General features: G+C 38.7%; 1 protein-coding gene across 4 annotated transcripts in view; it reads left to right on the top strand.

Annotated features, from left to right (window-relative positions):
- The window catches only part of NOL4 (nucleolar protein 4), a 190175-nt gene that overhangs the window by 45047 nt on the left and 125506 nt on the right, over window positions 1–19622 (top strand). For 3 of the 4 annotated variants that reach the window (XM_066181863.1, XM_066181880.1, XM_066181872.1), the window contains exons 3-5: window positions 1496–1607; window positions 2115–2227; window positions 6824–6956. In XM_066181863.1, the coding sequence (XP_066037960.1) occupies window positions 1496–1607; window positions 2115–2227; window positions 6824–6956 (358 nt within the window). Of the gene's footprint in view, window positions 1–1495; window positions 1608–2114; window positions 2228–6823; window positions 6957–14538; window positions 14598–19622 lie in introns of those variants that run through there. The other variant, XM_066181888.1, reaches the window with a different exon arrangement.

Consider the following 19622-nt stretch of genomic DNA (forward strand, 5'->3'; position numbering starts at 1 on the left):
ATCTCCATAGTAAGATAGCTACCATAGTTGGGAAAAAAAGAGGCTAGAGATCCATTACAATACTTGCACTGTTTGGTGTACATACATCAGCATACATAAGGAATCACAGAAAAGCTATGAATTTGCCTTTTATTGGCTTGAAAACATCCAAGTTCGGATGTTTTCACCAAACTCCACCCATCTGGTAAAGCTGCTCCAGTGCACTGGAGTGTAACAGTTTCTGCTGATGTCTGGTTTTGAATGTCCCAAGACACTGCTGGTGTTGTCCCTGGTTATACACTATAAAGAGTTCTTTTCTCCACATTTTAAACTCCCTTTCAGGCAGTGGTAGGCTGCAGTTAGATTTTTCGTGGCCTCATAACCTACATGAAAGAAATTTATCTCCCTCAACCTTTCCTTCAAGGTTTCTTTTAGGGTCCAGCTACTATGATGGTCGTGCTCAGAGCCATCTCCTGCTTCTTAGCAGCCTTCTTGAAGTATGGAGGGGAACTGTGAACTGTGAGGGGAAACCTGGGCGCATTTTTCCAGCTGCTTTTCTACCACCACTGAGTAGAGAGGGATAATAATTTTTCTTGATCTGCTGGCTATACACTTAAAGTAGCCAGTATGAGATGTAGTTGTCTGTGATCAGAGAGTATGCTGTTAGCTCATTTTCAGCTTGGCACCAACCTCTGGGTCCTTTTCAGCAAGGCAAGATATCTATAAAGACAGATGCATCCTTTGGGGTGAGGGGAATGCAATCTTCAGAACCGGTAGCAACTGCTTCCTCCTCTCCCTTTCAAAAGAGAAAAAAATCCCTCTGGTGCCTGCTTGTGAGGATGTGGTTAGAAACAAGGATTTTGTTGAAACCAGGGAACAACTAAAATCTGTTGTTTCAAGGTATTGCCAGGTAATGCAGAGTCTCTAAAACCAACTGGTTCACAAATTCTTTAACTATTAGTAAAAATAGTGTAGGTACTCCAAAGTACAAAACCACAAGATTTAGAAGAATGTTTTCACAAAAAATTCAAGTACAAGGTTAAAATAGTAAGGCAACCTTCATTGCTGCTAATACATCGGGTCCTATATCTGTCTATGTATTGTTACAAAAAAAACCCCACCAAAAACACATAAGACAAGTACTTTTATTTTTGGCATTGGCTATTCAAAAAAGATCCCTCTTCAGCTTTTTTTGATACCATTTCACAATGGGATACCTGTTATGTATGAATATTTTTGTTGAAAGGAATTTGAAATTAATTGTAAACAGAAAACAACTCCCCTTTGGATGTAAGTGGAATTTTGTTCAGTTCCAACTGTTAGTAGCCATTAGATGACAAGTAGGCAGATTGGAGAGATGTTTCTTGAAATCCTGCACAGTATGCAGAACATGCTTTCATTGTGCTTCCTGGCATTAAAAGGTAATGTGCCTTATTTGGAAATATGATGATCAGGTCCGTTAAATCATGTTCAATCAGCTTACATAATAACACCTATATTTTGTTATTAATTTCAGATTTCAGAGACCTATGCCTTCCTACCGAGAGAAGCGGTGACACGATTTCTAATGAGCTGCTCAGAGTGCCAGAAAAGAATGCATTTAAACCCAGATGGAGCGGATCATAAAGGTAGTTTTAGTGTCAAATAGTGGGATGTAGAGTAATTTTATTTCTAATACCCATTTATATTTTCCCAGCTTAAGTGAGGGTTCATATAAATTTGGTAGACTGTAACAGTTCAATAAGTCAGATCATCTCATTTACTTAAGCTGGAAGGTAGTGAATCTTCTTTCACTTAGGGATGGAGTGTAATGCCATCTGCACCCCCAATAGAAAGATGATTTTATCTGGAGGAAGTAATTTATTTTGCTATGGAAATGTTTGTATGGGAGCTTTAGCGTAAGGAATAGATAGGGTATGTGGGCTGTAGTCATTTAGGATAGAAGAACTCATCAGTTTTCAGGGTTTGATCTTGGTTTTCCTTTTTCTTTGGGAGACTTCCATTTGTACAGCCTACAAGTGATTGAAAATGCAGAAGTCAGAGCTAAATGACATAACAGTCTGACTTTGACTGCAGAGTAGGCTGACATAGCTTCCACTACTAACATATAATGCTTAATAACTATTTTTTTGCAGATAATGGAAAACCTCCAACTTTGGTGACCAGTATGATTGATTACAACATGCCCATTACTATGGCTTACATGAAACACATGAAGCTGCAGCTACTAAACTCACAGCAAGATGAGGTAAAACCTGAAATCTTTTAAGTTTGGTTTTCTGTTCTCCTGCATTCTTTTGTACTTGTCTTTTGAGGTAGCTGGGAAACTGAAGATGATTGTTGATTCCATCTTTATAATTTTGTTGCTGAAACATTCAGTCTGAAACCAAGGCAGGGTTGTTTTCAAGCAAACAGATTGAGAGAAAATATCATGACTTACGGCCCCTTCTGTGGTTGGGGGTGGTGAGCTGTATTTTGAATTGCCTGAAGGTGCTCTTTGACTGGACCAGTGGACACGGTGATGTGGGCAGCATTTTCACTCCAGGCTTAGTTCTGTGCCCAGCAGTGACTTCTGTTGTCTGCTTTTAGAGACCAGTACCATCAACACCTGAAATGGCTGCCATGGCGTTCTCAAGGCTAGCAACCACAATGCAGCACATTGTACTGACAGTGATGGAAGTCCTGGCAACATCAGTTGGAAAACTTTAGGGCAAAAAACTCAATAATAGGAGTAGGAGTTGCATTTGAAATTTTAAATAAAAAGGCAGAAAAAAAGAAGGAGGAGAAGTAGACTGAGAGTCAAGCTTCTTCAGAGAGAACTGGGGTTGAATTTTATTTATTTCTTCTCAAAGATTGTTTGCTTTCTCTGATTTATTCAGAGTTTTCCCAGATCTTAAGATGTGCTTTGTCAATTGACAGGCACATATCAAATTATTTGTAATAACCTCATTTTTCTAGAAGTTTGTTCGTTTACCATTTAAACTGCCTAAGAGAAGCTCAGCTATGTGCCACCCCAAAAAAATTTCTGCATTCTGTGTCTGCCTGTCCAAATAAAAGATATTTTTTAATAAAGAAAGTCTTCAAAAACAACCTTAGCAGCTGGATTATTTCAAGACCCTGACTGACTTCTGACTTGTGCAGAGTCAGCCAGATTTGTTTTCCCATCAAGTAGATATGGGCTGTTGGTGGAGATTTCATGAATTATTCAACACTCCCTGGAATGAGGATTTCATCACTCTTCTAGAAATATCAGGGTCCTTGTTTCTGTTTGGCCTTTTTTTTTAATTGCAGAGGGTGTAGGGAGACATCCCCAGCTCAAAGTTTTGAAAGCATAAATACAGCCTGGTCATCTTTTCCTTCAGTTGAGTCTCCTGATTATTTGAGGGATCTGGAAGTAGAGTTTCAAGTAGCAGGAGACGCTTTATTCTGCAGTAGCCTTAGGAATTAACTTGGTTTCTATACCTTTTCCCTTTGAGGATTACTATTTCCACAACAAGGTCAAGCACTCATGCTTGATCAGGACCCTATGCCACAGAGCTTCTGTAGCCTGTATGTTTTGGTGTAGTCTTTCTGGTCTGATGACTCAAATTTTTGTTAAACCAGTTTTTCATCTATACAAGCCAGTGGCAATGATATGGAGGCAGCAGGACTTTTCTTGGTATTTTTCTGCCCAGCTCGGTTTTGCAGCTCTGTTGTTACTGTATATGAAATGCCTGCAGCAGTGGATTTATGAAGGTAATTTCTTTTATGTTTTAGTAATAATAACTTTTTTAGGGTAGAGTGGGCACATGGAAAGTTCTGGATTTATTAAAGTAATTTTTTGTACGTTTTAGCAATAGTAACTTTTCTAGGGCAGAGTGGGCACAAGGAAAGTTCTCAAGATAATCCTTATGTCTTTTTTCAAAGCACAGTTTTGCCAAGGTTTTCTTTTTCCCCCAGGCTGTACATATTTTGCCCTGAGAGCAAAATGACAGTGAAAATGTTGTAGTACAAAGTAGCAAGACATCTGGTTCAAACTATTTCATGCACTTAAAAAACAGGCTTGGGTTTGTAGGAAAGGTTTAATCAATCATATCTGTATTCTTGTGTGGAATCGAGACAGGAGTAAACTTGGATCCTACTGCTAGCTAGCACAATGACTGAAAATCTCCTAATTCTCTCATCTTCAATTCCACATTTAGAGCCACTGATGAGAGGGAAACAGACTTCACCTGAAAGGAGAACTCAGCACTGTGTGGGAATTTAGAGTGTGCTGCAGCTGCTATAAGATGCCAGTGGTTCTCAGTTTTTGTTCCCATGCCCATGTGTCCATGCTGATTCAGATAGAGGTTTACACAGTTTGGGAAGTGAAGTGGAGGTATTCTGCAGTGCTGTAGGCAAACAGAGGCTGCCTATGTGTGTTGTTTTATAACTGTGCAAGTCAGAGCACCCTTTCTGTGAGCCCATCAAATTGCCTAACCTCAGAAATGAAATATGCAAGCTGCTGCTTGCTGGTTCCTGCAGGATTCAATGAGAAAAACTCCTGCGTTTTAACAGAGATACAGCAATCCAGAAGGTCTGGGGGAGTTTGTTTTCTTATCTTACTCTTTGAACAAGCATAGTGCATTTTCCCTAAACCTCAGACCCATCTGGCATGTGTCCTGTCCCTGTCTGTCTGGGGCATGAGGCTGGTGAGCACCAGGGTTCACCTGTGAAGGCAGTGTTTGGGTGTTTACTGCTGCTGTAACTGGGGTGCTCCTACCTTATGTAAGGCAAGAAAGACAGGTGCCTGTTAGAGAAACCTTCACTCTTCCATTTGAGTGTTTTTTGGGTTTTTTTTGGTTTTTGTTTTTTTTTTTTTTTTTTTTTTTACTAATCCCTGAGAACGATGTGTTTATTTGCCTATTTTTTCATTGTCCTGCTGTGGCAGTGCAAAACAGCTTCACCTTGTGTGTTGTCCCACTTTTGCTCCTGACTGGCATTTGCAGTGCTTCATCCTAATTTAACATGAGTCATTACTGCAGGGAAGTTCCTTTCTGAAAACAAGAGAAATGTCCATGCAAACTGGAAACATTGCTGAGACCCAGGGGAGGATCTGATTCAAGTGTCTAACATTCAAAAGGAAGCAAGCAGCTATATTAATACCTGTAGTATCCACTTCACAACAAGTACACAGGAAGTCATGTTCTAGAGATTGCTGTTTTTCTAGATCAATTCTGATGAACAACCCAGAAAAATAGTCAGAATCCCGTCTTCTCCTGTTTTGATAAGAAAATGCTAAAAAAAAGGATTGGAAAAGTGTTTCAGACATTTTCAGGATGTACAAAACTATTTGCCATATTTTCCTCTAAGTTCTTTCAAGTACTTTTCCTCTTAATAGGAGTAGCCATCTCAGAAAAGTTGTTACAATACATTGCCTTAGGTTTGTACATTGCCTCAGCCATTTCCAAAGCAAGACTTGTGGATACTGAATTTCTAATCCATGAGTGGATGTGTGAACTTCAGTGGGACTGGAGCAACTGAAATTAAATATGTATTTTAATATTTTCTGGACTGCGTCTAAAACTGTTTTCTTTTATAAATAGGGATAATGATCAGGATTTTTACTTTTCGTCCTTTTATCATCCCTGTTAAATGCTCTGTAATTGGACTTGATTGATAAATCATATTAAAGATGTAGAATGTAGAATAAATTTGCAGTGATTCTCCTGTGATTATATTACTTTTATTTGCCACTGACTGTCATGACCATGCTCAGAACTTTTATAGGATTTCTCATTTTCACAGATGCTTCTTTAAACACGGTGTAAGTAAGTGTGACATCATGTCAAGGGAATTTGATCATGGATTCTTACTAGGTCAGGTTGCCATTTGGAAATATCTTCCTGTGAGTCTTTGTGGTTAAACCCTAGATAGTAATTAAGAACCATGTAGTGGCTTGCTCACTCCTCTACCCACTCTGGTGGGACGGGGGAGAAAAACAGAAAAAAAGTAAAAACCCAGTGGTTGAGATGAGCACAGTTTAATAATTTAAACAAAGTAAAATATACTACTACTACTACTACTACTGCCAGTACTGCTATTACTAATTGTAATGAAAGGAGAGAGAGAGAAGGAGGAATAGAACCCAAGAAAGACATGTGATGCCAAATAAAATTCCTCACCACCCACTGAATGATGTCCAGCCAGTCTCCCTCTGGTCAACTCCTCCCAGCTTAATACTGGGAATAATGCTCTATGTTATGGAATATCCCTTTGGCCAGTTCAGGTCAGCTGTCCTGGCCGTGCTCTCTCCTGGCTTCTTGTGCACCTGCTCTCTGACAGAGAATGGGAAACTGAAGAGTCCTTGATTTAGAGTAAGCACTACTAAGCAACAACCAAAACATCAGTGTGTTATCAACATTATTCCCATACTATATCCAAGCATAGCAGTGTACCAGCTACTAAGAAAATAATTAACTATTCCAGCTCAAACCAGGACAGTGATCACTCACAGGGTTACTGACTTCCATGTGGAAAAGGTAAAGGATTCAGACAGGGAATTTAGGGAGATCTTCTCAGCCAAATTTGAATAACAAGGGCTTGGTATGGAGTCTCTAGTTACTAATTCTTTTCTGGAATACACAGTGGAACTACTATGTAGTATCCTCATAGTTGAACATATATTTGTCAGATTATCATACGACATAAATGCCGTATTTTCCTTCTTCTTCTTTATATGCTCTGCTTTTTTCTTATATACAAAAATATTTAGCATGATTACACTCCACACTGGTTGTGAGTGAAACAAATGGGAAGAGAATGAACTGCCCATATATTGTGAACAGTGTACCATGTTTTGTGGCATGTCTCTTTTTATTGGCAGGATGAAAGTTCTATAGAAAGTGATGAGTTTGATATGAGTGACTCAACTAGAATGTCTGCTGTGAACTCTGACCTCAGCTCAAATCTGGAGGAGAGAATGCAAAGTCCTCAGAACCTCCAGGGCCAGCAGGATGGTAAGGCTCTCATTTTTTACAGAGAATGTGTCATTGCCTTGTTGTTTTTTTTTTTGATTTTTTTTTTCCTTTCTGTGCTTTCATTTAGAATTTGCTTTTCTTCATAGCATGTTTCATTAGGTAATTTGAAACACACGTTCCCTATATCTCAGCATGAAGAAGAAATTAGGGTGGGTTTTTTTGCAGGTTAATTTATTTGTTGCTAATGCAACAGGTGAGTGCTTAGACCACTATATATGTTAAGTAGTATTATCTTACTGTTTGTGTATATCTATATCTATATCTATATCTATATCTATATCTATATCTATATCTATATCTATATCTATATCTATATCTATATCTATATCTATATCTATTTTTATCTATATATCTGTATATCTGTAGTGTGACCATGCACAGGCATAAAAGCTAATGAAACTCAAACCTTTCTGAGGCAACCCAGAAAGCTGAGAAAGTTGTTTTTACAAGGAGGGAGAGTAGTGTCACAAAAACTGGTTATTTGGGAGATAGGAACTGGAATGTGATATTCAGAAGAAATGATGAAAACAACAAATTCCTATGGAGAAATTGAGGCAAAAGATGAGAAAACAGTGAGCAGCATTGCACATTTGAATGTTGTTTATTGTTTACAACACAAAGCTACTTTTTGGTCAGAGATAAAACTGACTTACTTTGCATTGGAGGGGCATAGGTGTGTAGTGTTTTGTTTCAGTCCTTGTTATATAGCAATTTAAATGAGTCTGGTTTGGAATGAACTTTCTTCTGGATTATGGAGCTCACAAATAGCCTGTCTACTACAGACTGTGTCAGTGGCTCATGAATGTCTATTCTATTCTATTGCCATTAGTAACAGCACATTGGAATTCTGTACTTGCTACTTGGGAATTTCCTGATCACGTGTGCCAAATCAGAAGTACTGTTATATTTATTTTGAGCACTAAATACATGGGATTTGACAACTAACCTGGATGCTTTGCACTTCATGCATCATGGTCATTTGCTAGCTGGTAAGATATTTAGGTGAGAATGGATGTGGTGCATAGTGAATGATAGGACCTGGTGATTGGTTGGATCTTCAGCTGGGTTGCTCTCCAAACAAAGGAAGGAGTAGGATGTCTGTGATAATTTGATAGGTCAGATTCTAACCACAACTGCCTTTTGTCTGACTGTCCTCAAGCTATCACAATTTTTTTTCAACATTTAACTTAATTTCTGTCTACACATATTCACTAAAGGAGAAGTTCTGATGCACATGATGTATGAAAAGTTAGTTCACTTTCCTGTTGAAATTTGACTTTAACAGGGATAATATTACAGTAATACTGCTAACTTAGAGGTTTCAGGGATACTTAGGAAGATGCCATTTTTTAATGTATCTGGCTTTCACTGCAATACTATGCTGTAGATGTTTCACATATCTAGTTTCTTAATAATAATTGCATGCATGCATATAGCTGAAATAAAGATTATAGCTCAGTACAGTAACCTGTGAAGAAATGCCTGTCATACATATCTTAACACCTGCTGCAACCAGATTCATGTGCCACATCTAATCATATTAGAACCAAAGTATGAATGATAAAATGCTGCAAATCTGTCACTTGCTATTTGAAATGTACGGGAAATAAATCCACTGTGGTCTTTGAACTTCAGGCAGTGTGATCTTACAGCATGGCTTTAAATCTCTCAGCTTTCCTTCCCTTCCTCCCAGATGGTACTTGCTCACCTTCCTAAGGCAATCCTATTTTTTGCTGCATCTTCTGGCTAAAGCATCTGCTGATAGAGAGATTTGAAATAGCAGCTCTGTTCCTGCTTCATTGTTTTCCTTTTCTGTTGTCAGGTAGTAAACTTAAGTGTGGCTAGTTATAGCAACACTGCTGATTCAAATGTGGGAGAAGGGGCTGAACAAGCAGCAGAAAGACATGAGAGAAGTGGGGGAGAAGAAGAATGAGAGCAGAGGGCAGGAAAAAAGACTGGAAGAAAATCAATGAGAGGTAGAGGAAGGAAAATTGGAACAAGAAGGAGGGAAAATAAAAGGGAACTTAAAGGAATTTAGCAGTACAACCCCTTTTGCTGTCACAGGCTGTATTGTAAAATTTTACAAATTTCATCCTTAATTATAGCGCATGCACACCAAAATCATCACCAAAGCATGAATCTCTGTCAAAAGTGATTATTTCTTCCTTCCCTCAAACATTCTGCATGTCTATGAAAGTTTATGTCAGCCACCACATTCAGCCTACAGATAAAGACACTTGGCATTTGCCTCATCAGAAATGTGTTTGCTGCATCCTGGCAGGTGAAAACTTGCTGTTGCATAAGGTTGCCTGTGCACATGCAGCTGGAAATGTGTCTGAGGTGGAATGGGACAGCACAGAGCTGCTGCCCCAAGCATGCTCTCTTTGGGAAGATAATTTGCAAATGGGAATCATTAGGAAAGCTGCTGCCTGGGGTGGATTAAGGACAGCTCCAGAGTACCTGAAGGTGATGTATTTAATCACTTTACTTACCTGGTTTTCCATCTGAAGTAGCATGAGAATATATTGGTACATCCCCTGTTTCTTTTCCTATGGATTTAAATTGATTTGGTACTCATATATAAACAATCTGTGTACCCTAGAGGAATATAATAGTGAGCTGGGCCATGCTATGGAGGGATAGATGGAGGCTCCTCTTCCAGTTCAGTTTATCAGAGCTTCAGAATACTGACACTGTCTATGTAAAAGAAATGTGATGCTTTCATAGCCTCATCCCTTGGGGCTGTACTTGCATCCTATTTAGACAGGCATTTTTATTTGAGAGTCCATGACGGAGCTCATACTAGAAAATTTGACCTGAGGTTTCTCAATGTCTTCCAGCCCAGTACTGTGTCTTGTTTCTCTTGGTTAGGTTACTTGAACCTAAATAGAATAGAGGCAAGTGTGAGAGCAACTCACGGTATCAGCTGAAAGCAATTGACTTCTTCACCCAGAAATGCCATGGTAGGTGAGAAAAATGCTGAGGAGGAAGGGCACAGAGACAGAAGGTGCATACTTGCCCAGTGCAGATGGGTTCTGGTATTACACAAAAGTCCTGGGCTCTGCAAGTGGACTGAGGCTTCATAATACCAGTGCTAAACTTACAAGGTGGAAAGGGTACAGGGAATTAAGGAAGTAATGAAAAGTGTGGAGAGTTGGTGAATTGTATCCATGGTACTGAAGTTACTGCAATGCTACTAAGGACAGTTCCCACTTTAAATTAGCCTTTGTACAGTATTAAATAACAGGGTCTTGAGTCACACCTGCTGGTGAATGGCTGAAAACAGTACCCTGAGCACCTGCAGGGCTGCTGCAACGATGGGGTAGGAGCTGGAAAATGGCTGCTTCTTTTCCCTGGGGAGATAGAAAAGGAAAGGAGCTCTAACTTACAATTGGTTCATTCCCCAGCTGGGAATGGGGTATAGCTCTCTGCTTACCAGTGCCTCAGAGGTGTTTTCTCTAGCTGCCAGCTGGATAATAGAGCTGCAAATTGCTCATGTATTCCTTTCTCTTTTCCTTGCCTCTTGCTTGCCCCTGTTTTCTTGCTTCCCTAGGCATGACACAGTACTGTGTCCTAAGCAGGTTCTTTGGAGTGAGCCCTGTGTGTAACTCATCTGCTGGCAAAGCTCTCACTTGAGAGCTGTCTTTAATTCTCCTTTCTCTTAATAATGCTCTTGGGGCTCTGATGTTGCTGGATCAAACCCTTTTGCCCGTCTGAGACCACAGACAGCAGGCAAGGTTTGTGAACTGAGTTGGAAATAAAGGAGCTTTTTTGGTTTTTTAGTGGTTCAATCTGTTAAAAAAAAATTTTTTTTGCAGTGAAAAATGACCTCAAGATATGTCTTCCAAGGAGCAGCAACAGCTTCTACCCTGAGTGAAAATAGGACTTTTGCTGCCCTTGCCTGTTAGCTGGAGCCCTGTGCAGAACAGCTGGGTGTGTTTCCCTCCTCACTGTGGGATTTCATTAGTTACCAAGACATGAGATTTGTAGGGGGATGCTCTGATTAGAGGAAGTTAAGAACATGTATAACCCTAGAAGTGAGAAGAATTAAGTATAAATTTGACATTGCATTTTTTCTTGTTTGTTTGTTTTTTACTATGTGAGCTATCAAGTAAAAGTCAGGGATGAGACTATTTGGCTGTAACTCAGTGAAAGATGCAGGATTGATTTCAGTATTTCTCACTGCACTGAGGTATACCAAAACAAATCAGTGATTAGTCTGGATTTGAGTGGAGGCACTGTGTTCTCTTCAATCTTGTTTTTAGAAAATTGTGGTTATATGTTTTTATATATTTATATATATATACACAACTGCCTCTCACAGGCACTGTGTGGAGACATATAGGAGCTCATAGGAGCTAACCATGGCAAAATATGTCAGAAGTCAACCTTTAATGGAGGTTATGCTGTCAGTTTAGATGTAGAGATTAAAAGGCTTTCCCTGGTTGTACTTTTTTCAATTTATAGAAAATTTAGCAATAATATTGTAATACAATGGAGGATTATGTCTTCGAGTAGTTTGTGATCACTTGGATTGTGTCAGTTCTCGATTCTTGGCATGTTCAAATTGCCACGTTTTACACAATATAGATGTAGGAAACCTGGCTGTTAACATTTACTATTCCTTTCACTCATTTCTGTTTGTGACAGATGCAAGTATTGGAGTCAGCCATCTAAATACCTGTTTCCTGCATCAAAGCTATAATCTCTACACAATGGCTTCATCTGAAATAAGTAATGTTAGCTGATGAAGTTGTCAAAACTGACTGTCTATGCAAGAGTGCTGACTTGCTGTTGATTCTTCTCTCTGAACTAAGTCCAAGCCAAGAGTTTAGTTCCATCTTCTCATTCTGAACTTGTTCTACTGTTTTACTTCTTTCTGCTTTTGTCTTTATTCCACTGAAACCTGGACTCCCTGTTTTATAAACTGACTTTTCTTTCCTCTCAAAGCAATTTAAGTTCAAGAGATATGAGTCCAAGCACTAACTGCTGGCCAAAGTGAAAACAGATTGGTGAAAGAGCATAATGTAGTAAATTGTTTCTGCTGTTGACAATGTATTGGCCCTGCTCTTGATCTTGAGTAAAGTGAGTGGTAGCAACGCCAACATGAGAGCAGATGATTCCCAGCATTAAATCCATGGCAACCTTTTTGCTGGTAATTAAGAGTTTTCAGTGGAAATGTTATTTTACATTAATTTATAAAATCAATTTACATCAAGAAGTATTGTGCTTTTAATTTTTGTTCAAGCACTGAAAGTTTTACAAATGTCCTTGTTCTGTTTGAGGTCTAAGTCCACTTGACTTCAATAAAGGCCCACTAAAGGTTAGACAAACTGTTCACAGAGTTAAGATATCTTTTACTAAAAGCCTTTACTTCTTTAGACTTCAAAACAAGGCACCTTCTTAACATTCTGTGTTATATGGGATAGACTGAAAGTACCGCATGAAGTCATAAAGCCTTAATAAAAATATTAAATAAAAATTAAAAGCAGTCCATCAGTTCTCCTAGATGCCACCTTGTATACTTTTAGAAAGCCTTTTTGTTTTAGTAACTTTTTGTGACTTGACTATTTTCATTTGCAATCTGTAGATCCATATCAACAAAGCTAAAATGCTATTAAAGTTGTTGATAGTGCTTATACTTTATGCAAGACATTGGACATGCAAATTAATAAGCATTTTACTGTGAAGAAAAAGGTAATTTTTGCTTAATAGGGAGAGTTTGCACTGATTAAGAATGTTAGTTTATAAAGAGGATAGAAAAAATCACTATTTTTTTTTCTTTGGGGAAATGGCAGACCATTTAAAATTACATTTGAGCTAGGACCAGGCGATCTGACAATTTTGTGATATATTTAGATCTCTCAGTCTTGTTCAAGCCACTGAAATTTGCAACATTTTGGGAAATAATCTCACTTCTTATCACTCAGATTGAAATGATAAATACTAGTTTTCTAAAAATGAAAATCTAAGATACTTGCCTGTCTCGTGGCAGTGGAAAAGGAGCACATATGTGATGAACAGAAGCAAAGGTTTCCTGTCTCTGCAGCTGTTGATCTGCCACCTTTAGCAATCACCAGCTTTCTTACTGAATAAAGAAAAAGACAGTGCAGTCACACATATATGGTTCTGAGTAAGTCTGTGGGCTGCACTGAAGTGTGTCACAGATGTCAAAATCACAGAGGTTTCTTTAGACAGGAAGTTAGTTATAAAATGTTGCTCTGTCTGAGAAAATCAGTATCATCTTCACCTAAGTAGAGTCAAAGTGTACCTGAGAAACTGGCTTGTGATGCTATTTTCCTCCAGTGGAGCTACACCTGGAGCTGTTTAGCTCATCAGATTTGGTTTGATGGATTATTATTTGCATAAACCAATGCGCTGTAGTGGAAGGTGTCCCTGCTTATGGCAGGAGGGGTGCAACTAGATGATCTTTAAGGTCCCTTCCACCCAAAACATTCTATGATTCTTTGGTTTAAGAAAGAGGAGGAAAATGGTGAAACATAACCAGAAAGTCGGAGAGTTTTGGAAATCTAGTTTCAGTGGTGTTTTAATGGCTTCTTTAGAAACGATACTGTATCAGTGAAAAAGACACTACAAGTGACACTGTTATGACACTTGAGCAGTGCTACAATGTCCCTGACAATGAATATTACTGAGCCTGGGCAAGAACTTGAAATGTTTCTGCAGCTGTGTTAGAAACTTTCAGCCCTTAATATCGTTAAGGAGAGCTGTGTGGAATTTTCAGCAAATCAAGTATTTTAATGGACTGGCTGCTGACGAGGCAGCTGCTGTGTGCGTTGTCATCAGAATACTGAGCTGTTACATGAGGCACTTCTATTGTATGAAAGATGAAAATCTTCCTTTGACTCTGCAGACAATTCAAATTTGTTCAGAATTAATAAGCAATGTTTCTCAATGGAAAGCACTCTTTCGTCCATCTTGGACCTACCTAATCGTACAATAGTCTCAAACTGGGATTTGGACATGAGCACCCATTTCACTGAAGCATAGCAAATGGATTGCTTTTATAACTGACTCTTTTAATATGTAGAGTTACGGTATTTACATTTGCTAGTTGCAAGCATCTTGTGAGTTTTCTTTAGTGAATATCCTCCCCCCTGCTCCCTGTTACTTCTGTGTGTCTTATTCCCTCTTATAATAACTTGGGGGATTTTTTTTTTTACATGTCTGTTTATTTCTTATCTTATACTGTAATTTGCTTTAGAGACTAAAATATTATTAAACATGAATTATGCATTGAGCAGACTCTCTGCTAGAGTCTGAGTGGTCTGTTGCAACCAGAGAACAATCTCGTTTCCCGCACCACCCTCCCAGCTGCACAACTGTCACTTTCTATTACGCTTGCCTTGAACAATTGAGTGTGGCTTGTAATGACAATAATTGCCTCAAAATTGTTTGTCATGTTTGCCTTGTTAGCAACAAACTACTAACTGTTGGTTACAATCAGGTTCTCAGCTATTACTCCATAATTACATCAGGGAATACTTGCAGCCAATAATAGCTGAGAAATTAGAATTATCTTTTCACAAGTAATGCTAAAATGCTTGCAGACCGTTCACTCTATTCACAGCCACTCATTTTTACATCAGCAGTCTAGGGGTAAGTGAAGCCTGCTCTCATATAAAAGGCTAGCTGCAGACCTGTATCCTTTTGCATCTTCAGAATAGTTGTATTAGCGTTGTATGTGTCCTGTAACAATAGGTATTTCACTTTGGCAATATTACTACCCATCAAGCTATCTCTTCCTTATGCACGTACTGGAGGCAGTCTGCTTTTGATTTAAGTGTGCAAATCCTTGTAACTAAGCTTAGCTGGTTTCTCAAAGTGTTGTTTGGTTTGGGTTGATATTATTTGGTCTTTTCCCCTTATCTTAGCATATCTCAGGTTGTTTCCTCCTATTTCTCTTTAACATCAAATAAAAGGAGGGGCATTCTGCTACAAAGATTTAAATTTGCTTTCCAGTAAAGGCACTTTATCCATTTTATCCTTTCATATATACCAATTGACTTTAGCAGAGGCTATGTGCACAGATTGCTTGATTTAATTTGTCTACTTCCTTATAGTAGAGGCAGAGGTTTTTTTTCACAGTTACTGTTAAAAGGCATGCTAGGCATTGACTCCCCCTTTTTTTTTCCTATTACATATACCACAGAATAATATAATAGAGCAATTTTTTTTTAGGAAAAGGAATGTGAAAGAATGTGATTTAAAGAAATTTAATTTAGCCATTGATTCTACACTGTGTTATATTTTAATTAAGGAAGCTCTTAATTTTTTTTTTTTTTTTTTGAACAAGAAATTCCCTGGAGACATTGGGCTGACTTGTGAAAGATATTTTTAATGGAAATTTCTTTGAAGCATTTATTGTTTGATAAAAAATATTTGTAATGCTGAATGTTTAAAATTAGTAGTATTTTTTTAACCAGATGCAAATAGTGCGATTACAAGAAAAAATTAGTATTTTTTCAGCAGCATAGTGTTTTGTAATATTGAAACATATAAGAAGTGGTTATATATATTTTCCTGAGTTTTGTGTAGAGGTGTTTTCAAATAATTGGTTTAATGTTGCTAGATAGTCACTGTATTGGTTGTCCTGAGGCAGAGGGACATGCCATCTCTGGCACTTCTTAAGAACAGGATGGAAAAAAAGATGCAATCATCCTGAAAGTTTCAGGATAGGCTAAACTCCAGCAGCATTCTCCAAGAATTCCTGAACACTGATAGCCTGGTTTGTGAGAAAGATGGTAGAGCTGCTTTGCAGGCTGACTGGACACAAGATACAAGAACAAGAAAGATGCAAGAACAATTAAATTTAGCATCAGCACAGATTAGAATACAGCTTGACTCATTTACAAGTGTTTTTTAGTACTTGGTGACTGGTTAACAGCCTGCTGGGAAGTGTGTGAGGCTCAGGAAGTCTCTCCACTGCTGCATGCCAGGTGGACACTGACCAATTCTGACCACTGCAGGAGCAGCCTTCCAGACTGACTTGTCAGACAGACTGGCAGACTTCAGTAGCTACTCAGACCCACTCTGGGAATAGATGTGAAGGAGAACACTGTTTAATTACCTTTGCTGGCTCTACTATGTGTGATGCTGAGAAACCAGTTCCGAACCTCAGTTGTAAGCATTGACATTACTAATAAAATAAATTAAGATAAAAGTTTTATGTAATATACAACTTTCAGATTTAAGTGCACAGAACTGAAGAGAAATAGATGCCTTAAGTCAGCTCCAAGAAGCTTTTCTCACCTTCATCAGGATGCTGGCCTTGTAGCCAGAATGTGGCTTTCCAGCAGAAAGATTGCCTTGAGATCAGTCTCCACTGCAGGGGCTCCTGCTTATGGGGATAGTTCCATCTTTGTGTTTAAAGTCTTTCCTCAGTGCTTCAGTTTAACTTCAGTGTTTTACGAGCTTCCTTTCTTGTGACATAAATCAAGGAGTCAGTTTAACGCATCTCTAGAGGACTAGTGACTGCTTCTACAGAGCTTCTAGCTGTTCTGTTATCTCATGTGCTTTACTGGGTAGAGTTCCCTAAGTAGAAGGCAGAGTGATCCCTGTTAATAACCATCCAAGATCCCTGCTATAGACTGTTAAACTTATATAAAATTAGTAGTTCCTTATCACTGGAATGTCGAGTTCAAACCTCTATGCTTAGCTTTTTGTACTCTGATATTTGAATTTCGCATAAGCATAGACAGTGGCAAGGAGATTCAAACAAGATTGTTAACCAGAAAAAAGCTTGTGATTCACTAGCAGCTTTTAAATAAGACAATAGTAATAGGTACTTCAGGGCAATAATTGATTAGAAAATTTGATTTCTTGCTTTGAGAAACTATAATAAAACCATGATATCAACAGTGTGATCTTAAGAGTGATAATCGCTATTACTAGTTTGCTAGGAAAAGAAATTAGGAGATGCAGACTGGGAATAGTTTTATTTTTTTCCTCTGGAGAAACAAAATAGAGAGATGACATTCCAGTTACACGAAGTTACTGTTCCAAGAAGAACCAAAAAATGAAGTATAATAAAATTTTAATGACTTAACTGGCAAAGACATACAGTGAGTTTGTTGTGTCACACTATTTAAGTATCTCGTGAATGGTTATTCTGAAGGGAGCTGATGCTGCAGGTTGTCAAAGAGAGAATGGCGAGACAGAACTACATGATGTGGGAACTCTTAATGTGAATTACTTGGAGTGGAAGCAATAAGCCCTCTTCAAAAGGAGGTGGTATAAATAGTGAGAGCAGCAGTGTGGTCTAGAGAGCTAGAAAGTAAATGGAAGGAAACAATGCTTTCAAATCAGTTTTAAAAAAGACTCCTTGCATATGTATAAAGAAGCTGTAATTCTTAGTAATAGTCTCTGAATAGTTTACAGGTCTGCATACATCTTCCAGGATTTCTGTCTGTTCGAAAACAATTGGTAAAAAGATTTTAAAAAGGTATCCCTCCATCTTTTAAAAGATATACCGCTGAGATAACTGTCCAAGGATTGTATTTGGATCAGAAATTTAAAAGAACTTTGACTTTTAGTGACTTGGTTTTTAGATATTTTACCCAGCATGATGCTCTCCAAAATAGATGGGTGCAATGAAAATCTTACTGAAATAAATTATGGGAATTTATATGAACTCCAGTGGAGACCAAGTTTCACCCTGCATGTTTTCATAATAGGTACTCTGTAGCTGAACTAATTCTGGAGTAGTTAATGTGGGCACTGAAATTGCTACTGTCTCTTTAATTAAACCATCAGGGCAAGTTATGCAGTGATTATAAGCTTTAATTCAGCCAGTTAGCCAAGCTCTGTCTGTTCCTGTATCTTCATTTTTGCTTTATACTAAATTTCTGCAGCTCTGTACTAGTTATGTGTTCTTTCTAGGAACTGTTCTTAGATTCCTGGAACAGGCTATAATCCCTGGTTATTCCTGTAAGACTGCAAGTCAGAGACTTGCAGTTGTACATATTATTATATCTTCTGCAAATACGTCCTAGTTTAATTAAAGACATGGATGTTGTAAAGCCTCTTAGCAAGGACAAATATTTCTTGCTTCTCTGAACCATCTATTAAGCAGTGTGCTTCCATTCACCCCCTGGAAAAAATGGGGCCTAAAATGATTGCTTGCACTAGAAGTTGAAAAAATGGTGGTGACAGCATTAAAAGGCAAGCAGCACAGGTAGATTTCAAAGAGTGAAACAGCAGCTTGGCCAAGTTTTTCATAATAATTAAAGAAAGAGTGTTCCATGGTGATCCTTGAACTTAATTATCTCTGTTGACATTGTAAAGTGTTGGTTTCAATAGGAACTTTTTTAAATGCAGCTTTTCAAAGGAAAGGGTAGACATGGTAAAACTATTATTTTTCTGAGAAACAAATTTTCACCACCTAGGAAACTGTGTACACTTCTAGCATTTTACAGGTAGCTCTGACACTGTCATGGCCACACAGAAGAACAGAGTTTTTTGAGAAGAACTTCTACTGGATAGATAATTTACTTGGGTGGTTAATGGTAGCCTATTTGTCCTTTTTGTTTCTTAAAACCCCTTCCAGTGTAATGCCTGGTTTAGAGTAGTCCAGTTCTTAGAAGCACAGAATCATGGAATCATAGAATCGTGGAATCATAGAGTTGTAGAATCATAGAATCACGGAATTGTAGAATAAGCTGAGTTGGAGGGGACCCATCAGGATCATCAAGTTCAACTCATGGCCTTGTGCAGGACACCTCAAGGGCCACATCATGTGCCTGAAAATATTGCCCAAATGCTTCTTGCACTCTGGCATGCTTGGTGCTGTGACTGCTTCCCTGGGGAGCCTGTTCCAGTGCCCAAACACCCTTTTGGTGAATAACTTTTTTCTAATATGCAAACTAAAACAAATCCAACTCAGCTTCACGCCTTGAGTCCTGTCACTGGGCACAAGAGAGAAGAGACTGGTACCTGCCTCTCTACTTTGCTTCATAAGGAAGTTTCAGACTTCAGTGAAGTCTCCCCTCAGTCTCTTTTCCAGGCTGAACAGGCCAAGTGACCTCAGCCACTCCTCATAATGCTTCCCTTCAAGGCCCTTCACCATCTTCATGGCTCTCCTTTGAACATGCTTTAATAGTTTAATGTCTTTTTTATATTGTGGTGCCCAAAACTACACATGATGTTCAAGGTCAAGCCATCCCAGTGTAGACCAGAGCGGGACAATCCTCTCCCTTGCCCAATGTTGTGCCTGATGCTCTCCAGGACAGGGTTGGTCCCCTTGGCTGCCAGGGCACTGCTGGCTCGTGTTCAAATTGCCAGTGGCCAGGACCCCCAGGTCCCTTTCTGCGGCACTGTAGTGCTGCTTTCCAGCCTCTCATTCTCCAGTCTGTGCACACAACCAGGATTGTTCTGTCCCAGATGCAAGTCAATAATCTGTATGGCAGTTCTGTTCAGTTTATGTCTTTTTTTTTCATTTAGGCTTTTTTTTTTTTTTCTTTGAGGCCTACTAGTGCATCTGCTGTTTACTGTAGATGCTTGATGTGATCCTCTGTGAGTAGAAAAGGATTCTGCAATATGGTTTTGGGGAGAAGAACAACAGGGATCTCCCAAACCTGGCATGTCCCAATCAAGCATGCTGTAATGGGACAGCAGCCCTTTGTT

The sequence above is a fragment of the Chamaea fasciata genome, unplaced genomic scaffold (assembly GCF_029207755.1).
Source record: "Chamaea fasciata isolate MVZ Bird 193981 ecotype frontalis unplaced genomic scaffold, bChaFas1.0.hap1 SCAF_1, whole genome shotgun sequence".
In the NCBI taxonomy this organism is placed as follows: domain Eukaryota; kingdom Metazoa; phylum Chordata; class Aves; order Passeriformes; family Sylviidae; genus Chamaea; species Chamaea fasciata.